This window comes from Lepisma saccharinum, chromosome 1, assembly GCF_977018435.1.
Source record: "Lepisma saccharinum chromosome 1, izLepSacc3.1, whole genome shotgun sequence".
Taxonomy (NCBI): Eukaryota; Metazoa; Arthropoda; class Insecta; order Zygentoma; family Lepismatidae; genus Lepisma; species Lepisma saccharinum.
This window is the reverse complement of record NC_139229.1, coordinates 80373712-80391955: the sequence shown is the minus strand read 5'-3', so window position 1 is coordinate 80391955 and position 18244 is coordinate 80373712. Positions and strand designations below refer to the sequence as shown.

The 18244-nt window shown below is 37.3% G+C and overlaps 1 protein-coding gene across 1 annotated transcript in view; it reads right to left on the bottom strand.

The window, feature by feature from the left end:
- LOC145983001 (pickpocket protein 28-like) overlaps nt 1–18244 on the bottom strand; it is a 109795-nt gene that overhangs the window by 24926 nt on the left and 66625 nt on the right. The window contains exons 4-7 of the mRNA XM_083116310.1: nt 15345–15465; nt 9831–9976; nt 4347–4533; nt 2808–3078 (exon numbers count right to left, since the gene is read on the bottom strand). Coding sequence (XP_082972436.1) covers nt 2808–3078; nt 4347–4533; nt 9831–9976; nt 15345–15465 — 725 coding nt within the window. The remainder of the gene's footprint in view (nt 1–2807; nt 3079–4346; nt 4534–9830; nt 9977–15344; nt 15466–18244) is intronic.

Genomic DNA, 18244 nt, shown 5'->3' with positions numbered 1-18244 from the left:
ACTCGGCTTGCACAAGTTTTCAACTCTTGTTTGGACTTGACGCCTGCTTTATGGGCTCGCCTCTTCAAAATTGCCCATAAATGCTCAATGGGATTTAAGTCTGGACTTTGAGCTAGTGTTTGTAGTAGTTTGGGCACATTCCATATTAGCCAATTCATGGTAACTCGCGCCTTATGCTTACTGTCATTGTCTTGTTGGAATTTGTAGATAGGCGGCATGTCCATTTTTTGGGCACTCTGCTTTACATTGTTCTTCAATATATCCAAATAGACATATGCATCCATGATATCATCAATAAACTGGATGGTACCAACACCTTTGGACGACATACAGCCCCAAATCATTAATGACCCACCACCGTGTTTAACTGTTGGGACTGTGTAAATGTGATCATTGTCTTTATTTGATTTTCTCCAGACCCTATTTATCCCATCTGACTCGTATATATTAATCTTGGACTCGTCTGACCATATGACACTATCCCAAAATTCCTGGTCCTTGTGGATGTGATCTTTTGCGAATGAAAGTCTATTCCTGCGATTCACCTTATTTACATACGACCTCTTTCGTGGTATTCTGCCATGATACCCATGCTTCCACAAGGTACGTCTGACAGTTTGATCGGACATCATCTTGGCAGCAACATTTTCTACTAACGGTCGTAACTGAGGAACACTTAGTCCGGGGTTCTCTCGCACTCTTTTTAAAATAAAGCGTTCATCACGTTTATTCAACCGTCTCTCTTTTGGTTTTCTCGGCACATTCTATGTTGAACCTTCCTCTCTAAATTTGTTTACTATGTATTGAACTGTAGAGTATGATTTATTGACTGTTTGTCCATTTTTCTTAACGAATAACCTCTAAGGGCCAAATTTATAGTAACATCCTTCAGATCGGAACTAAGTTCCTTCACCTTGCCCATTTCGAACACGCTGATAGATAGACGATAGGCCTACAACAATACCTACGCCAGCATTCCGCTTGACGGGGAGCGCGCCTGCATATTCAAACTTGTTACGAAGTTGCAAACTGCACGAAATCGCCCGAATATCGGTGGCGCTGCATGCGAGGAAGATTGAAACTCTCGCCTGTACGAATAACAATGTTGCATGAAACAGCGTGTTTTTTTCTCTTTTCACACAAATTACATGATCTGTTTATACATTTTTATTGACATTTGTTGGTGAAACCTTCATTAACATTAATTTCCAGGTACATATGAAAATGAATATATTTACTAGTAGATATGACATTTTTCCCTCTGAAATTCTATGTGTACGAAGAACAATGTTACATACTGTATTTCTAAAGAAGTTTAAAGAAAACGGTAAAACGCTAAAGACAAAGAATTAGAATAAGTACTGTTAAGTGGTTGAAGAGGCACCAGCAATGATTTTTGCTGACGCAAATTGAAGCGCCACTCTATATATTCTAAGTTGTTGATTGAAGAACAACTCAACCAAGATGAGAACCTGGCAAACTCCCGAACTAAAGTTGATAGTCGTCTGTTTTCTCCGCTCGCTTCCCCATCGCTCTTACTAGAGTGCCCCCGTGTTGTTACATGTTTAACTTTCCTCCCTTGCTGTTGTCAAAAACTTCAACAATGTTAGATATAGGTGTGTTTCACCTACGTCACAAACTGCTGAATTGTGGTTTCGGGCAGCCATGATGGAGGCCAGTTCTTGTAAACAAATTAAATTCAAACGGGAGGGCGGGAGATTTAAACCTTCTTTAAGATGGTACATTGTTGGTAGGTGTTTCAAACAGAAGCTCGCGTTATTTAACGATATTTGCTTGAAGACGACAAACAAAATTGGCCGCAAAACATGGCAGCTGTGCGCATCCTGACGGCACATGAAACCAGCGTGGATAAAAATGATGATTTTCATTTTTTAAATTATTTTTGATGATTTTCATTTTTTTAATTATTTTTGATGATTTTTTTATTTAAATCGGATTATTTTTTATTTAAATCGATTTATTTTTTAAAAAAAACACGCTTAAAGTTGCTTATATGGTTTTTGACACCATACGTATAGATATATATTTCTTTATAGACTTTTTCTAGTAAAAGGCCCTGATAAATATTTGAATACTTTGATTAGAGCAAATAAAAAAAATATATGTAAATATACATTTTTCTGTTTCTGGTATTGTATACATGAACCAACTGTGGAAATGTTTGTTGAGTGTGTTAATGAAATTATAATAATTTCAGTAACTTTTCTTCCAGTGAAAATAAGATATTCTGGATGCACTCTATAATTGTAACTTAAAATATCTTTGTAGTCCTTGTAGCTGATTTTTGGCAATTTTTTAAATGATAGTTTGCAAAATATCAGCTGTCATGTTTATTTACAGTTAAATGATAATGACACTATTTACGGTTTAACATGATTAGTATTTTGTATATTTTTTTATTTTCTATTTTGCTATTTTTGCCCATAAAAATTACTGAGTCTTAAATCAAGAGAAATGTGTGTTTACAGTTTACATATTAAATATCCTTTCGTACGAGCATCACACCATCAGTACATATATTTTGTTTTCTTTGTTTTTCTTTCTTAGAGACTAATAAACACCATTCAATGATTACACAAGATTAATGTACTTTCACGAGAAGTGTATAAAATCCTTATGTACATTATTCTATAAATTATTTATTTAAAGTCATTTCAATCTTGATTTAAATCAATCCACCTTGAATGAAACTCACCCATAGCGCGAGAGAGGTTTTCTCATCTTGGTCAAACCGTATATTTTTTTTTAACAATGCAAGACTTTCGAATCACCCTGTATTTACTCACTCGGCATGTGGAAGAGGACACATCCGCAGGCGCTGGCCGTGAAGTTGGCCTCGCACTCCATCTGGCAGTTCCTCTGGGTATAGAAGCTGTAGAAATACAGACGCCTCTCGTCCTCGAAGTAGCACAGCCTCTTCTTGGGCTTCACGGATTTGATCCTCTGCGTCGCCCACATAATGTTAGGTTTCACCGTGATCACGTTCTGGGTGTCAGGTGCCACCAGGAACCCGATGTCGGACACCATCGGCATCTCCACTGGGCTGTGCAGGAGGAGCTGCAAGGAGACATCACGTGACATCACAAAACTATATATGAGTATATAAATACAGACATATCACAACCACACTCGCAGCCAGTGATCTATTCACATACCCCTAATACTCAACACCGCCGTAAATTTTTTCACAAAGGCCCAATTTTTGGTCATTTTGGCTCTAAATATACCCTTACTCTTAACCCCCCCTCTAAATACGAACTTGCACCCGCAGATGGAAAATTCTGGGTAAACCCCTGCTCGAAATGTTCGAACTGAACAAAATCTAGAAGACTTCAAGAATATATTTTTCTACCTACCTCTATTCAAATTGTGGCATTATAATAACAATAGCCACGAAGTGCACTTTATGTACATTTTTTATTTAAAAAAATATAAATTTGCATTTGTATAATTATAGCATTCTGTTATACTTTACGCTTTCCCATTCCCACTCAATCCCGTGTATTATCGTGAATAGGGGGTAGTACAAGTACCTGTCACTGCGGCGCTCATAGTGTGTCATTGCACGATTATCCCTTTACCTGCTATGGTTTTGTTTTTACACCTTAAAATGAACTTCTAGCACTTAAATTATTGACGAGTAAAACATAACTATGGTAGCACATATTCTCAGAATACACATTCCCACCCAGTCTTTATTTCTTAAGTTGGGAACGAATTTAGAAATTCACGGAGATAAAAATTTCAGAAGTTTCCTGACTCTTCATACAAAGCCCTGTACAACAGGAGAAGTTGTTTCATATTTGAAACTTTGAAACATATTCTTGTGCCTTACTATTACAAGGTCGTGTGTTGGAAAAGTAACAGAAGTATGTTCAATTATGTTTTTGAGATATGCTTCTGTTGGTTTGTCTGACTTAAGCCATTTATTTCAAGAAAATAAAATAGAAATGCTGTTTTTGATGTTGCATAATTTTTACTTTCTGAATGGTTTCAGTATAGGTTTCTAGATTGTCAAATACACATTTACAAATATAAACAAGTGCTTGGAATAACCAAAAATTAGTTTCTTGTAACAAAACACGTGTTTATAAATGGACGACAAACAAATTGTTGTTCGCCAGTACCAAATCATTTTAGTAATAGCGCAGTTTTGTTTAGAGTTACCAGAAAATTTGGTCAAAATTATCAAATTTAGTAAGTGCTACTAAATTTCCTGGCTATAGGTTTCTTTCTGTGTACATATTTTACTGTGTTTTAGTATATCAATTATCCAGGTCCTAGTCATTACAATGAATCTTAACCCTGATGAATCTTCAGCCTACCTTGAATCCAATAACCCCATGTGAGCATTCTGTGATGTAGTCCCACCGTGAGACATCCAGCGTTATGGTGAGGCCGTACCTGACTCCAGCTCCAAGCGCTCGCATTGGGGTAGCGTTCAGACCAACAGTACTCGGGTACCCAAAATCAGGCACCCAGTCGACAGTGGTGGAGGGGTTAGCAACCATCCTGAAAAATAAATTTATTTAATGAAAATATTCAATATTATCTTAGCACTTGGTGAAGGAAATGACCTGATAATGGTCTGATTATTATAATTATTTTAATGAAGTCCACTTTATGCACAGATAGGCTAATCGGTACTGGACATACAATTTGGAAACTCTGCCTATTTTATTTTTCAACCTATTTTAGAATGCGGTTGTAAATTATGGTTGTCAGCAACCAAGAGCCATCTTGATAACTTGAATCTTTACAGAAACTCTTTCTTAGGTTGCTATGTATTAAATGTAAAATGAATTACTATGAATATCACTATCTTTAAGTGATTAACGCAGTTAGATCTTCCTACATTACAAGAAAGAAAGAAGTCTAAGATAAATTATTTTGTATTCAAGGTGTCATTGCATTCATATTACAAGGTACATCAGAAATAAGTTGAAAAGAAATACTCCCATTTCATTAATTCTTTAACTGCTTAGACAAACTGACAATGGAATGGGTCCACTTTTTCATTTGGTGATTTTTTCAATCAGTTTAACGTTCCTTTTAAAAATATGATTTATTTTAGTAAGAAGTTTACAATTTTGAAGATGCCTGATTGCAAGATTGTTTGTTGCTAAAGGAGCTATATTTACGCTATTAACCTTGATAAAATAAGACCCAAAAAATCTAGTCCCTCGCTAATGACACTTGACTAAGGTGCCTGAACCCAATATGGCCTACTTGAGGTTTGCAATTGTTTCGAAGAGTGTACAAAGTGAGAAAGGTAAAACTAGTGGCAAGATTAAAAAGAGGGAACATTTCTGGACATTTACTAAAAATTAGGGCCAGTTCCAAATAACAACATGGGTACAGTGAAGATTCTATTAAAAATTAACGTTTATGCCATATTGGGTACATGCGTACCCAAAATGGCCTAGTGATATATTTTGTAAAGAAATTGTAAAGAAAGTACCACAATGTTTCTTTTATAGATAGAGAAGTATTTTGACACACTGACATTTTATTTACAAAATAACATCGTTTACAAATGAATAAACAAAGAAGTAACGTGTCAGAATTTGTCGTCAAAAGACCATGGATTACACATCACAGTCTAGGCAAATGACAGGTCCTTTAGAGACACACTTTAAGTGAATATAAGAGTAAGAAATGTCACGTTTACGCATGTCTATCACGATATCTTCTTATGTAGGCCATATTGAGTACACCTTCATAGTGTTTGTTTTTCATTGTTATAAACAGGACTTTAAACTAAAGGCTGAACTAAGCACATTATTTTAAAGTAGAAATGATGAGCAATCATAATATGGACTAGAGATATAAATTTACATCACAGCAAGTAATAACTTGACTATGCAATATTAGATCAGGTAGAACACAATCACGAATTCCAGCTTTTTCGCATCTTTGTCCACAAGTTACTACACTACAGGTGCAATCAAAACGTTCAATTACGTCATTCGGACAGTCTGAATGATACACTGAAGTCATCTGTTGAATTCATCATGTAACTTCTTGGAAATAGCAAATAGGGCACATTGGGTACTAGGATATATTGGGTCAAGGTTCAAAAGTCGCGCAACCCAAATTTGAAAATTTATATCATGAAAAGAGATATTTACACCGGGTTTGCTGCATTATAAAACCTCATCCATTGAGATATTTTTCAATGCTTAACATTATCTAATTATTCCATACAGAAAATTAAATGAATTAATAACTGGCGGAAGGGAGCGTTAAAATTTTTCCAGAAATGCACTTTTAAGTGAGAAAACTATGTAAGAAATTATCGGAAAGTCATAAATAGACGTCTGATGAGTGATGCCATGCCAATCTGTCATTTGCAACCAATAATGATCATGTACAGCATTTGATGGATTTATGACTGGCGATTTTATGGGTTGAGTGAAAAAGTGCCATTTTTTGGGACATATCTCCGTAGCTGGCAACATTAGCAGGTCGAAATTTTGTCACCAGACGCACGCAACATGTGTCTAAGTATTGTCCATACATTTACGTTAGAAATGAAAATCATAATTTTGGTCGAAATTTGACTTTAAAGTGAAAATTTCTCCACACCTGGCAACCCTGCCATTCCAACACAGCTGACAGGAGCTTGTTACGAAATTGTAAGGGCGAGTCATAAATGCGGCTACTACGCGTCTATTTTATTATTATTATTACAATTTGGACATTAAGGGTCGATTAAATCAGTAAACCAATCATGTAGGCTTTCACTGGGTTAATAGATTTATGTTATAATTTATCCACATGGAAGCAGTTACAAATATTGTGAAACATTGTTAATTTGCTGAAAACATCTGAGAATTGATCTTCAACAGTAAATGCCAACCCTTAACAATATGTGGAATCATTTTTTGGTGTTTAATATTGTTGATTGTTGTCAAGTTGGGCGGCCCCGGTGGCGGAATGGTTTGCGCTACGACGCCAGGGGTCCCGGATTCGAATCCTGGCCCTGGGCATGGATGTTTGTGAGTGCCAATTCACTAATTTCATCATATCATCACTCATATACATCTTCCCAAATTAGCCAAAAGTGGCACAAAAAGTGAAGTAAAATTAAGCAAATCAATCCATCAATCAAATGTTGTCAAGTCTGAAAACAGAAACAGTCTGAGAACAATAGTAAACGCAATACTCATGTGTCACAGTACAACAAACTTCAAGTTTTTTTCGCATGAGGATTTTCAGCGGACCATGTTCTCCTGTTTTGGCTGTTAGCATAACCATTCAAACGGAACCAACCTTCATCAGTGAAACAAAACAAAATAAAAGAATATGATGAGGGATCGAAATCACCTCCAATACTTCAAGCGTTTATCCTTATCAAGGTTCCGCAGTTCTTGGACAGCGCCAACACGATATGGTTTTAGGGTAGTTTTCTTCACAGCCCTATAAGAAGTTTCCTCAAGCTTTTCGTTGCAGATTGTTCCAGACTAGGGATGGCCAGATCCGGATCCGGTTAGGATCCGGATCATAAAATTTTTCGGATCCGGATCCAAAACTTTCGGATCGGGATCCCGTACTCTTGGATCGGGATCCGGAATTTTCGGATCCGGATAAGTTTTGCCATCCCACATGCGCTTCTTTGGAAAGTAAGAATGTGTTTATAACATATTATTACCTGCTAATATATATATATATATATATATATATATATATATATATATATATATATATATATAATATACATACATACACACACACATATATATATATTAATTAATACACATACAAGGGAGGTCTACTCCCCCTCCGATTTCCATGAAACTTGGCAGGTGTATAGAGGGGCCCAAAGGAAGAAAAACGTGTTTTTGTGTTTCAACTAAAAAACTGTTTTAGGGGGCAAACACCCCCCGCAAATGTCAAGATGAGGAGAAATTGAAGTGGGGATCTGACCCCGAAACTACGTAAATATGGCATAGGAAGAAACAGTGGGCATAGGAAGAAACAGGGGGCATAGGGCCTCTCTATACACCTGCGAAGTTTCATGAAAATCGGAGGGGGACACAGGGGTCAAATGCCCACTTAAATTTGTCCTCATTTTGACATTTGAGGGGGTTTGCCCCTAAAAAAATATTTTTAGCCGAAAAAAAAAAAACACGTATTTCTTCCTTTGGGTCCCTTTATACACCTGCCAAGTTTCATGGAAATCGGAGGGGGACACATGGGTCACATCCCCACTTCAATTTGTCCTCATCTTGACATTTGAGTGGGTTTTGCCCCCTAAAACCGTTTTTAAACTGAAACAAAAAAACACGTATTTCTTCCTTTGGGCCCAACTATACGCCTGCCAAGTTTCATTGAAATCGGAGGGGGACACTTAGATAACCTCCCTTGTTAGTTTTACACTTTGTAATTATATAACACTGCATATATTACAATATTTTATTTTAATTTGTAAAACTGTAACTTTAGAAAAATTGTATATTTTTTGTATAACATTTCTATCTTGTTATATGTGTTAAAGGTTTCATCCCGGAATGGAATGTCTCACATTTATGTGTGTTTCCATTTCCAATACATTGGAATGAATACATATTCGTTTCAATGGCATTTACAAAATCACCTCTGACATTTTATGTTAAACAAGTAAGATTATTTTTGTGCACGTGTGTTTTAGCCGATGCGTAGCAAAGTATTTTAGGAACAATACTCGGACTAACTAATGAAAAATTTATTTGTAATTTAAGATTATAATACCTTTTAAGGTATGGTAATATTATAATGGGATTGAGATACGAAACTCTCGGATCCGGATCCTGAACTTTCGGACCCGGATCCGGAACTTTCGGATCCGGATCCAGATCCGGAATTTTCGGATCCGGATCCAGATCCGTAACTTTTGGATCCGGGATCCGTTTGGCCATCCCTATTCCAGACATGTACGCACATCCCCCACTGCCGCAGGGGTTAAAACCGATGCGCGACCACTTCGTATTTTGTCACACACTTCCGCTTTCCCGAAATCGACGCACTAGTCTCACCAGTCGTTCAACAGTTGCTTTGTGAGGTAGAGCAGAAGCAGGGTATTTTTCCAGGATAACTAATTGCACATGAGTGTAACAATAAGTAGTAAAATACTCTTCAACAATGCACGCGCGCAAGCGAAGAAAATTCAGGGTAGTCACGGCAGCCTAGGATTCTCTCAAGAGTCCAATTTCGGTACAAAATCATGATTTAAGATTTTTCACGTAAATGTATGGACAATACTTAGGCACATGTTGCGTGCGTCTGGTGACAAAATTTCGACCTGCTAGTGTTGCCAGCTACGGAGATATGTCCCAAAAATGGCGCTTTTTCACTCAACCATAAAATCGCCAGTCATAAATCCATCAAATGCTGTACATGATCATTATTGGTTGCAAATGACAGATTGGCATGGCATCACTCATCAGACGTCTATTTATGACTCTCCGATAATTTCTTACATAGTTCTCTCACTCAAAAGTGCATTTCTGGAAAAATTTTAACCCTGCCTTCCGCCAGTTATTAATTCATTTAATTTTCTGTATGGAATAAATTGATAATGTTAAGCATTGAAAAATATCTCAATGGATGAGGTTTTATAATGCAGCAAACCCGGTGTAAATATCTCTTACGGTTTTCATGATATACATTTTCAAAATTTTGGTCGCGCGACTTTTGAAACATTCTGTACTTTACGATATTAGTCAATTCCTATAAGGAAACAGAAGAGTCGAAATAAGTACCATTGTATCAAATAGTTCGTAATTATTGAACGATATGCTTAGAAGAAGAGTATACTACCCACTCACCTAGTTTTGTAAAGAATTTCTTGTGGAATAATGTTGAAAGAACAACACAGGCCTTCGTCTGTGACAATAGATTTAATTTTATTGGAGCAGTCCTCACTGCCTTTCCACTCACAAGCTGGAATCATCGAGGAACACGGAAAGGACACCTAAAATGTTATAAGAACTTGCATTATACAGTCCAGAAGTCCTTCGCACATTTAAATTCACTATAACTTGGTAACGAACAGATATATTTCAGTGAAATAAAGTTTGTACTGCAAAGCAGTCTTTAGAGGTTGTTTTTTTACCTGGCAACGCTGGACGAGGATCACGTGACTGCGAGCGATCAGTTGATTCGAAGATGGCGTCGATTCAGGAGGCAGGTGGATTGGCCGCAGAGAACCCGCAGGAACAGCGCTGTACCGCAGGTCGCCAGACCTGGCTCCTTGTGACTTTTGGCTGTGGGGATATGTCAGGACGGAAGTGTACGCGGAAGAGCCAAGAGATCTGTAGTCATCGCCGGCATTTGGATTCAGGACGAGATTGCAGGAATGCATCGATGTGGATGCTGCCCAGTCGGAGGTGTGGTGATGGGAATGACAGACATGCAGTATTGCCAGGTGAAACTTTAAAGACTGCTGTGAAATACAAACTTTATTTCACGGTTGGAATTAGTAGGCTACCACAAACGGTACATGTCACATTTTCATCGTTGTTGAATTTTACTTGTACTCGTGTCGAATTATGTTGCGCTTTTGTTTATATCTACTTTTGAGAATAGCATTTAATAATGCATATCCACATTGTGGAAATATCTTACGATGATTCCACTTCTGATTTCGCAGTTAGTGATGATTTTCATTCTAATAGAAAGTTTTTACGTAATTTTCATGAATTAATTTTGGATTACATATTCAAAATATGTTTTCATTAGAGCAATGTTATGATTTATTCTACTTCCAAAAATTGTTACAGAAAAAAAATCAATGTGAGAAAATTTATATAACATATAATATATCTGTGGAAAGAGGACGTGTTGTAGATTTTAGAAAAGAAAATAAGTGACAACACACTGAACAAATTATTTTCTATTTTTTTCTTAAAAACACCAAAAACTTGATATCCTAAGTCCCGTCCGGAAAGGGTTAAAATCAATATGTTTGTGCTTTGATTTATGGATTTTCACCACTGACGTGGCAGACAGGAACAAGGTTATTAGAAATATAGAGGTTGGGTAAATGGATTGTTTTCTTTGTGATGACGTAACGACGGTAGAAGGAGCCTTTTGTTTGTGAAAAAAAGCGAAACTTGTGCGCTTGTTTTGCATTGTGCAAAAAATGCCAGGCCACTGAACACAAGAAGTCGAGTACACAAATGCGTATTCGCTGATGTCAGTTGCTTTATTTTTCATGAGCAGTTCCTGGCTTCAGATAAACTGAAAATACTGGGAGATATTTATTATACATAGCATGAAATAAAACTATTGCCTGATGTTTAAAATGAACAATATGAACATTTTTTTTCAATATTTTACAAAATGAGCACAAAATGTAATGCAAATAATACACTCTACAATGGAATTTGATGAAATTTAGTAAATTGTACTGCGAGCCTTTACTTAGTTATTATTATTAATGTTATGATTTTATATTTTCTCTTTTTTTCCTATTTTTGTTCCTCGTTGACAAGCCGATCATTTCTTTTCACCCTTCGCTGTTCTCAGTTCGACCGTTTCTTGTCTTTTTCTTTGTCACCCCAGAAGACAGAGAGGCCGTAGGACTAGCCCAACCCCTGCATTCCAGCAACATCCCACGACCCAGTATAACCAAACCACTATATAAGTAACTAAACTTTCCATTTTATATAATTTGGACAATTAATTACTAATAGAATCCTCTATCCATTGCATATGATTGATGGGTGGTTTTACATGTAATAATAGAGTACAAAACCTCAACAAAGAATGTATACAGGAACTGAGATAGTGAAAAATTAGGATATGAGTTGGCAGTGGTGTGTGTTACATGAAAGGAGGGGGGTCTCCAAGAAGTGACTTTCTCCCCCCCCCTTTCTTTGTTCAAAACTCGGGAAAAGGAGAGGAACCATGAAAGACGGTTGACCATTGGTCCAAGGGAGGACAGAGGCAGGGGCGATTCCTCCATGTAGGAAATGAGAAACTTCCTACAGTTCATTTATACTTGCTTCTAGATCTTCACTTTTTAGGAGTTTAACAATAATGCGCGTTATAAAATAGAGCTCCTACGTACAATTGACTAGCTTAGCTACTGTCAAGAGTTGACTGGTGCCGTTCCTTCCAGCCGCAGACGAAAGACGATAGACACACAGGCTTGGCTGCCGCTCGCTGAGGAACATCGGTGGTCATCCTACAGTACAGAGAGATGGGTGAGGAGTGGAAAAGGGGCAGGGGGAAGGTTGCTGTTTTTAAAGATCCAGCGAGGAAGCACCAAGGGGTTTCTACAAACAGTCGTGCAAACCCCAACAAAATGGTACTAAACTAGCATAGTTTGATCCTCGTTGGCCCCTAGCATCCTGCTTTTGGCATAATGGTCAAATCTAGCATAATCAGCAAACGCGATTACCTGGGAGAAGGAAATCGAATTCAAAGGAATGGGTTTTCAGGAAATAGAAATAAAATTACGTCCAAATCTTACTTATACTTCACGAGCGGACTTGTTTCAAATAAAAGGGAGTACGCATACACAGCGACACGGTTTTTTTACAATCATGCGACGATCCATCCTCTATATTTTCTTTATCCTGTCAATTTTGTTCCTGAGGAGATCTTGCGGCAGTAAATCGATAAATGGTTGGGGGTAAACAAACAATTTTCTCAAACCGTTTCAACTTCTATGCTGAACCCATTACGTTTGTTGAGACATTCTACACAATTTTGTGTAGTGAATAATAAGTAACGCAAGTTCAAGACTCGAAAAGTATATGCATAATTGATCTTAAAACTGCAGTTATCCGAAAAAAGTAATTGATAATAAATCCTAGCACAATTTACGTAGAAGCATTTATCATAATTTCAGAGTTTAAGTAGCACTTTTTATTATCCTCAATCAACATGAAGGGAGAGGGGACAAAATCGATATTCTTGCAAAATCTGAAATATCGTCAATACTATTTTCGTTGGATTTTATAGGTTCACATTTAAAAAAAAAATCATGGTTCAAGGTGGCAAGGACCCCTTGCCCTACCTTGTGCGTGGGCCTGCAGGTAACATTCTAAATGCAATGGATAGTTCGAGCGATTTGTGCGACTGTAATTGAACGCTTTCTTGAAACCTTCCTCAGTTTACAATAACTTTTTCCTACACTCCGAAAAAGCCATGAGTCGCCACTGGAAGAGCCAAAGGGCAATAGAACTGACTGACTGATTGGCTTTTTGTTTATTTTTATTAAAATCTTGTTGGAAGAGGAAAACGTTCGTTTTCCGGAACAGAGAATGTGTTTTTTGAGAGTCTAACGAGAGGACCAGGTGAAACTGTGTTAAGTGTGGGAAGAAGAATAACGTTCGTTGTTCTCGTGCTCCTTTGTGTCTTTTGGTGAGATGGACGGAACAAGAGTACAGTGGATGGGAGGATTTATCTTCCACTGCGTTGTGCTACACCATGAGAAGATGAGCTCCTACCACCAGAACAATATAGTGCTCTGAGGATAACTGATCCAGACATGTAAGTTAAGTCAGACTGCAGTAGTGGCAGTGGCACTTCCTGCTATCGACCCTCGTCTTCTAGAACCTCAAGGACAGAGAAAATGTGGAATAGCCCTTTTCAATGGGCTATAGTATACTATGAATTTCTAATATCTGCATATTGCAACACTGTCGTTTCACATTCTGATGATGCCTCCGAAACAGGCCAGGTTTGAACAGGAAACCATTGTAAGAAATCATAAGGCTGAACGAAAGGCAAATATATCAAAACCCTATAGAATGTTACTAAGGCATACAATGAGCCATTGTAACGAAGTTAAGAGATCAATTGTTTTGTTTCCATGTACATGATCAATAAAATTTCAACATCTTAATGCTTTCATTACAGGAGTTCTCTTAATTGGAAACTATGGTTCCTCCTTGGAAAGTCACTTCTTAGCTTTACTGAACATTTTACTTGATCTGCCGCCTCCCCCCTCCCCACAGACACACCAATTCTTCATTTTCTTTATCTGTGGGATTAAATATGGTGCACCTGGTTGCAAAGGTTACTTGGACACAGATAAAGTAAACGAAGTACCATGGAAATATATTCTGATTCTACTTTCCCCCGCCTCATCGGACATACTGCAGCATGGTGCCAAGGTGTAACATTTTTAAATTTTATTTTAAGCCCCACCCCCATTTTTGATTTCGCAGTCCGAATCATTATCCCCCCACTGTGGGCACTTCAGTAAGAAAATAATGAAAAACACATTCACTGCGCCTGCCAGACCTACGCGACACGATGCACGATATTGAGAAAACGGCCCAGTCCGAGCTACACACAAGCGACACGTGTCGGTGGATGTTTGTTAGCGTCCATTCATCAATTCCATCAGTTCATCAATCAAATAGGCAAAAGTGGCACAAAAAGTAAAATAAAGCAAATGAATCAATCAACACGGGTTAAATATTATTTTATTTTACTCCGATCGAAGTTCGATATTATAGTTATTATGAAAGATAATTTTAAAATATGTACCGCCTTCAACTTTTCAACAGCACAGATACAGTCCTTGGTTCTAGGAGTATTTGTAAATTGTATGTTTTCGGAATAATATGGACGAAAGGAAACTTTTTACATTCCTAAAATGAAATTGTCTCGATTGTAGCTTGTTACACCATCCGAGAAGGCTCTGAGGTGTACAGAGGTTGAAATGTAGAGTGATGACTATAGGGGGTGCTGCATACACTCTCCAAACATTTGATGGGAGTACAATGTACCCATCGTTTATATTCAACATCTTTATTCCTATGTTATTCCATTATTATCAAGTTCAAAACCAAAATTTTAAATCCAATGTTAACCTGAAATTTCCCCTACTTCCAGATTTTCAATGTGTGTGCCATAACAATCATGATAACATATCACGATTCTTCACTTGAAATGCGACATTCAATGCAATACAATTAGATGACCAGAAAATGGGAAAATAGAGCATAATTATTTCATACAATCGTTACCTAGATAACATCATCAACGGGTTAATCCAAACTCAGCTCCACCCTCCGGAAAGCAGTCAGGGCACGTAACTATGTTAAATTGTTGCCAACCCAACAATGAAATGATGAATAATATATGGCAGTCGATAATATGGCTCGCAAGGTAAAAACGACCTTCGCTTAACATATCGACCTGCACATGATTCTTTTGTCACTTGCATTTAACAAGCACCAAAACTGCCAGACATTAAGAATGTTATCCTGTCATTGGTTAACTAATTGCTATACTTTCCGAAGCACCATTGTTGTCTAGTAATGCAGAAAATGAGAGATAAGCTTCTTTTGTGGTTGAGGAAAACTGATTCAACTCACCTGTTCCAAAAATTGCACGTAATCCTTCTCGAAACGCTTCGCTTTTGTGTTTGATGAAGTTTTGGAAGATCTGTTATTCAAATTGCATATTGTTCTGTACATCGTCTCCTCTGCCTCCGTGCTGAAAAGGAACGAAAAAAATGGATAATTCATGGGTTATCGGCGTCCTCGTCAATTTAATTGCTGATTAAATCAAAATTTTGTCCACCGTGCGAATTGAGCTTTTTGCTTTTGGGGGGATGCCCAATTAGTGGCGTACTTGTGATTTCATATCGGGAGGTAGTTTCTTTTCGGTATGCAAATTTGCAGGTCCGTAACCAGAATTATACTTCGGGGGCGGGCTCATCCCTTATCAGCACAGGCGTCGCTAGAAATATTTGTAGAGGGGGTCAGGCCATAGATAAAATGTTGATTAGTACAAATAATAATAACAATAATAATTATTGTTATTTTGCAATAATAACTATTATAAGATATTAAAAATATTTCAATCCAAATTTATTATTAGTAGTAGTAGTAGATAGTAGTATTACATAAATGGACAAACCCTGCTACTCGATCAACCGTAGTAGTCAACTAACACAATTGTTGTCCATTAATTTCCGTATATTTTGTACAGTTAGTGTACTGAAAATCATAGTTATTGTATTTTTGTTATTAACTTTTACATAATTGTTTTTAAACAGGCTTAATCAGTTAGTGGTACATTTTAATCATAAATTTATATTCTGTGACCTCTCACAAAGAAAACTATAAGTTTTGGAAGCTGTGGATCCATTTATTCTTTGGATCAAATGGAAGAATATAAAAACATAACCCGGTTCCTCTATTATGCATTAAACTTTTTGGATGTAATGCACTTTTTACTGTGGTTATAACTTTATTTCTGTTATTAACAATAAAAATAATAATTCAATTAGATATTTGTAGGATTTCAGGGGGCTTCAGCCCCCTTAGCCCTCCTCCTAGCTACGTGCCCGCAAATTTGCATATACTATCCGTTAGTAAACTACACTAAATATATTCTCTCGCAGTTTTAAGTATCTTAGAACATTACTTCTAACATATGTAATAAAATATTATGGTAAAACTTACACGTAATTTAGAAATAACTACTATATTTACATTTTAAGAAAGCCCAAAGTCAAACACAAAAATAGCTATCGAATTAGTAACACCGAAAAGTTGACCAAATTTCCATTGCCAAGTTAACTTAATATTCATTTGTCCATTTAATCTGCCTAAAAGTTTCTTGTGGACACTTTAATGAATGCAAAATATAAGCACTGTCCCATGAAAACTTCAGTGGAAAACAGCTTGCTGTTGTCTCGACTTGGTGAATTATGCAGTTGCAAAATGGCGTCCATCTTTAATCTACAAGGCTGCATACTTTTTACCCGGGAAATCTTTGATGGCTGAGCCATTCAAGAACACGAATGATTTTTTAATTGCGTTTATTACATCGTTAAGAAATGTTATACAGTAAAACCTCGTTAATCCGGTCTAATGGGGGGATAAGTTGACCGGTTTATCGAAATTCCGGATTAACTCAAATAACCTAAAAGAACAGTAGAAAGTGCATTAAAACTCCGTTTATGGCAACAAAACACGTTTATTGTGTATTTAAAGGGGATAGGCCTATATACACTATACAGTACAGAACAAAGTCTGCGGGAAACAGAATTTCATCAGTGGTTGACTGCCTTTTCTTTGGGAAGTTCTCTTGTTGACTTCTAGCCACATTTAAAACCTTGCATTCTGTTTGCCCCCCCCCCCTTTCCCTGTCCGGATTAAGCCAAGTCCAACTTATCGGGGTCCGGATTAACGAGGTTTTACTGTACTTCTATGACTTTAACTCCATTTTCTTCGAGGTGGGTTGAAACATCCACGGCAGGGAGAAGAATATTTTCGTTTGCTGGAGATATTTTTTTGTGGGGGGGGGGGGTGCGAAGGAAATATTCACATCAAGACAATGACAAAGCTCCTTGCAGGTCCTTTTAGGTTTATTCAATTCAAAGCGGGAAATGTACAGTCACCAGCAATATAAATGGGACACCTATAACCTGCAATACTCATTCCCCAGCAAGCCGTTATGTGTGTTGCCTAACTACGGCGATACGTGGATTTTAATAGCAAATTTTGGATGGCAACTTCTAACACCGCCGTAGAGTTAGGCAACACACATAACACCTTGCAGGGAACCGAGTATTGTAGGATATAGGTGCCCCATTTTTATTGCTGGTGACTGTACCTATACCTAGAAACGAACCCAGATCCCTTTGATTATAAGGTGACAGCATTGGTAGAGTTTTGTGAAATAGAAATAGTTCTACATTATTTGTATTAAGAATTATTTAATAAAGGGATTCTGTACCTTCCCGATGGCGTAGTAGTAACGTCGTCGCCTTGTAATCAAAGGGTCTCGGTTTCGATACACGGTAGAGGCACATGGCACAGTGGTTAAACTGTAGGTCCAGTCCCTATTAGCGTTCTGTGCACAAAGTGGACTTAAAACACCAAATCAATCAATCAATATAAAAAGGGATTAATTTCATCAGGCAAAACTATTTCAAATGAACGAAATATTTTTACTCTCGCTTTGTGTCCATTAGTTAACGTTATTACTTTGTACCCAAGAAGTCCCGGGTTCGAGTTCCGGTGTCGACTTGTTTCAGGGTCCAGTAAATCTAGTTCCGTTAACGTATCTGTACTAAATTTAGTTTTATTATTTTATTGTCTGACAAAGAATTTCTCGAACATTTTCTGTTCTTCGAAACGTAAAGCTATCAATGCTTTTAATACTATCTAATCATTCCTTATGGGAGGAGCACGTTCCCCCTTGCCCCTCCCGTTAAATCCATCCGCCAATAATATTAACTGTAATGACGTCTAAGGGTTAT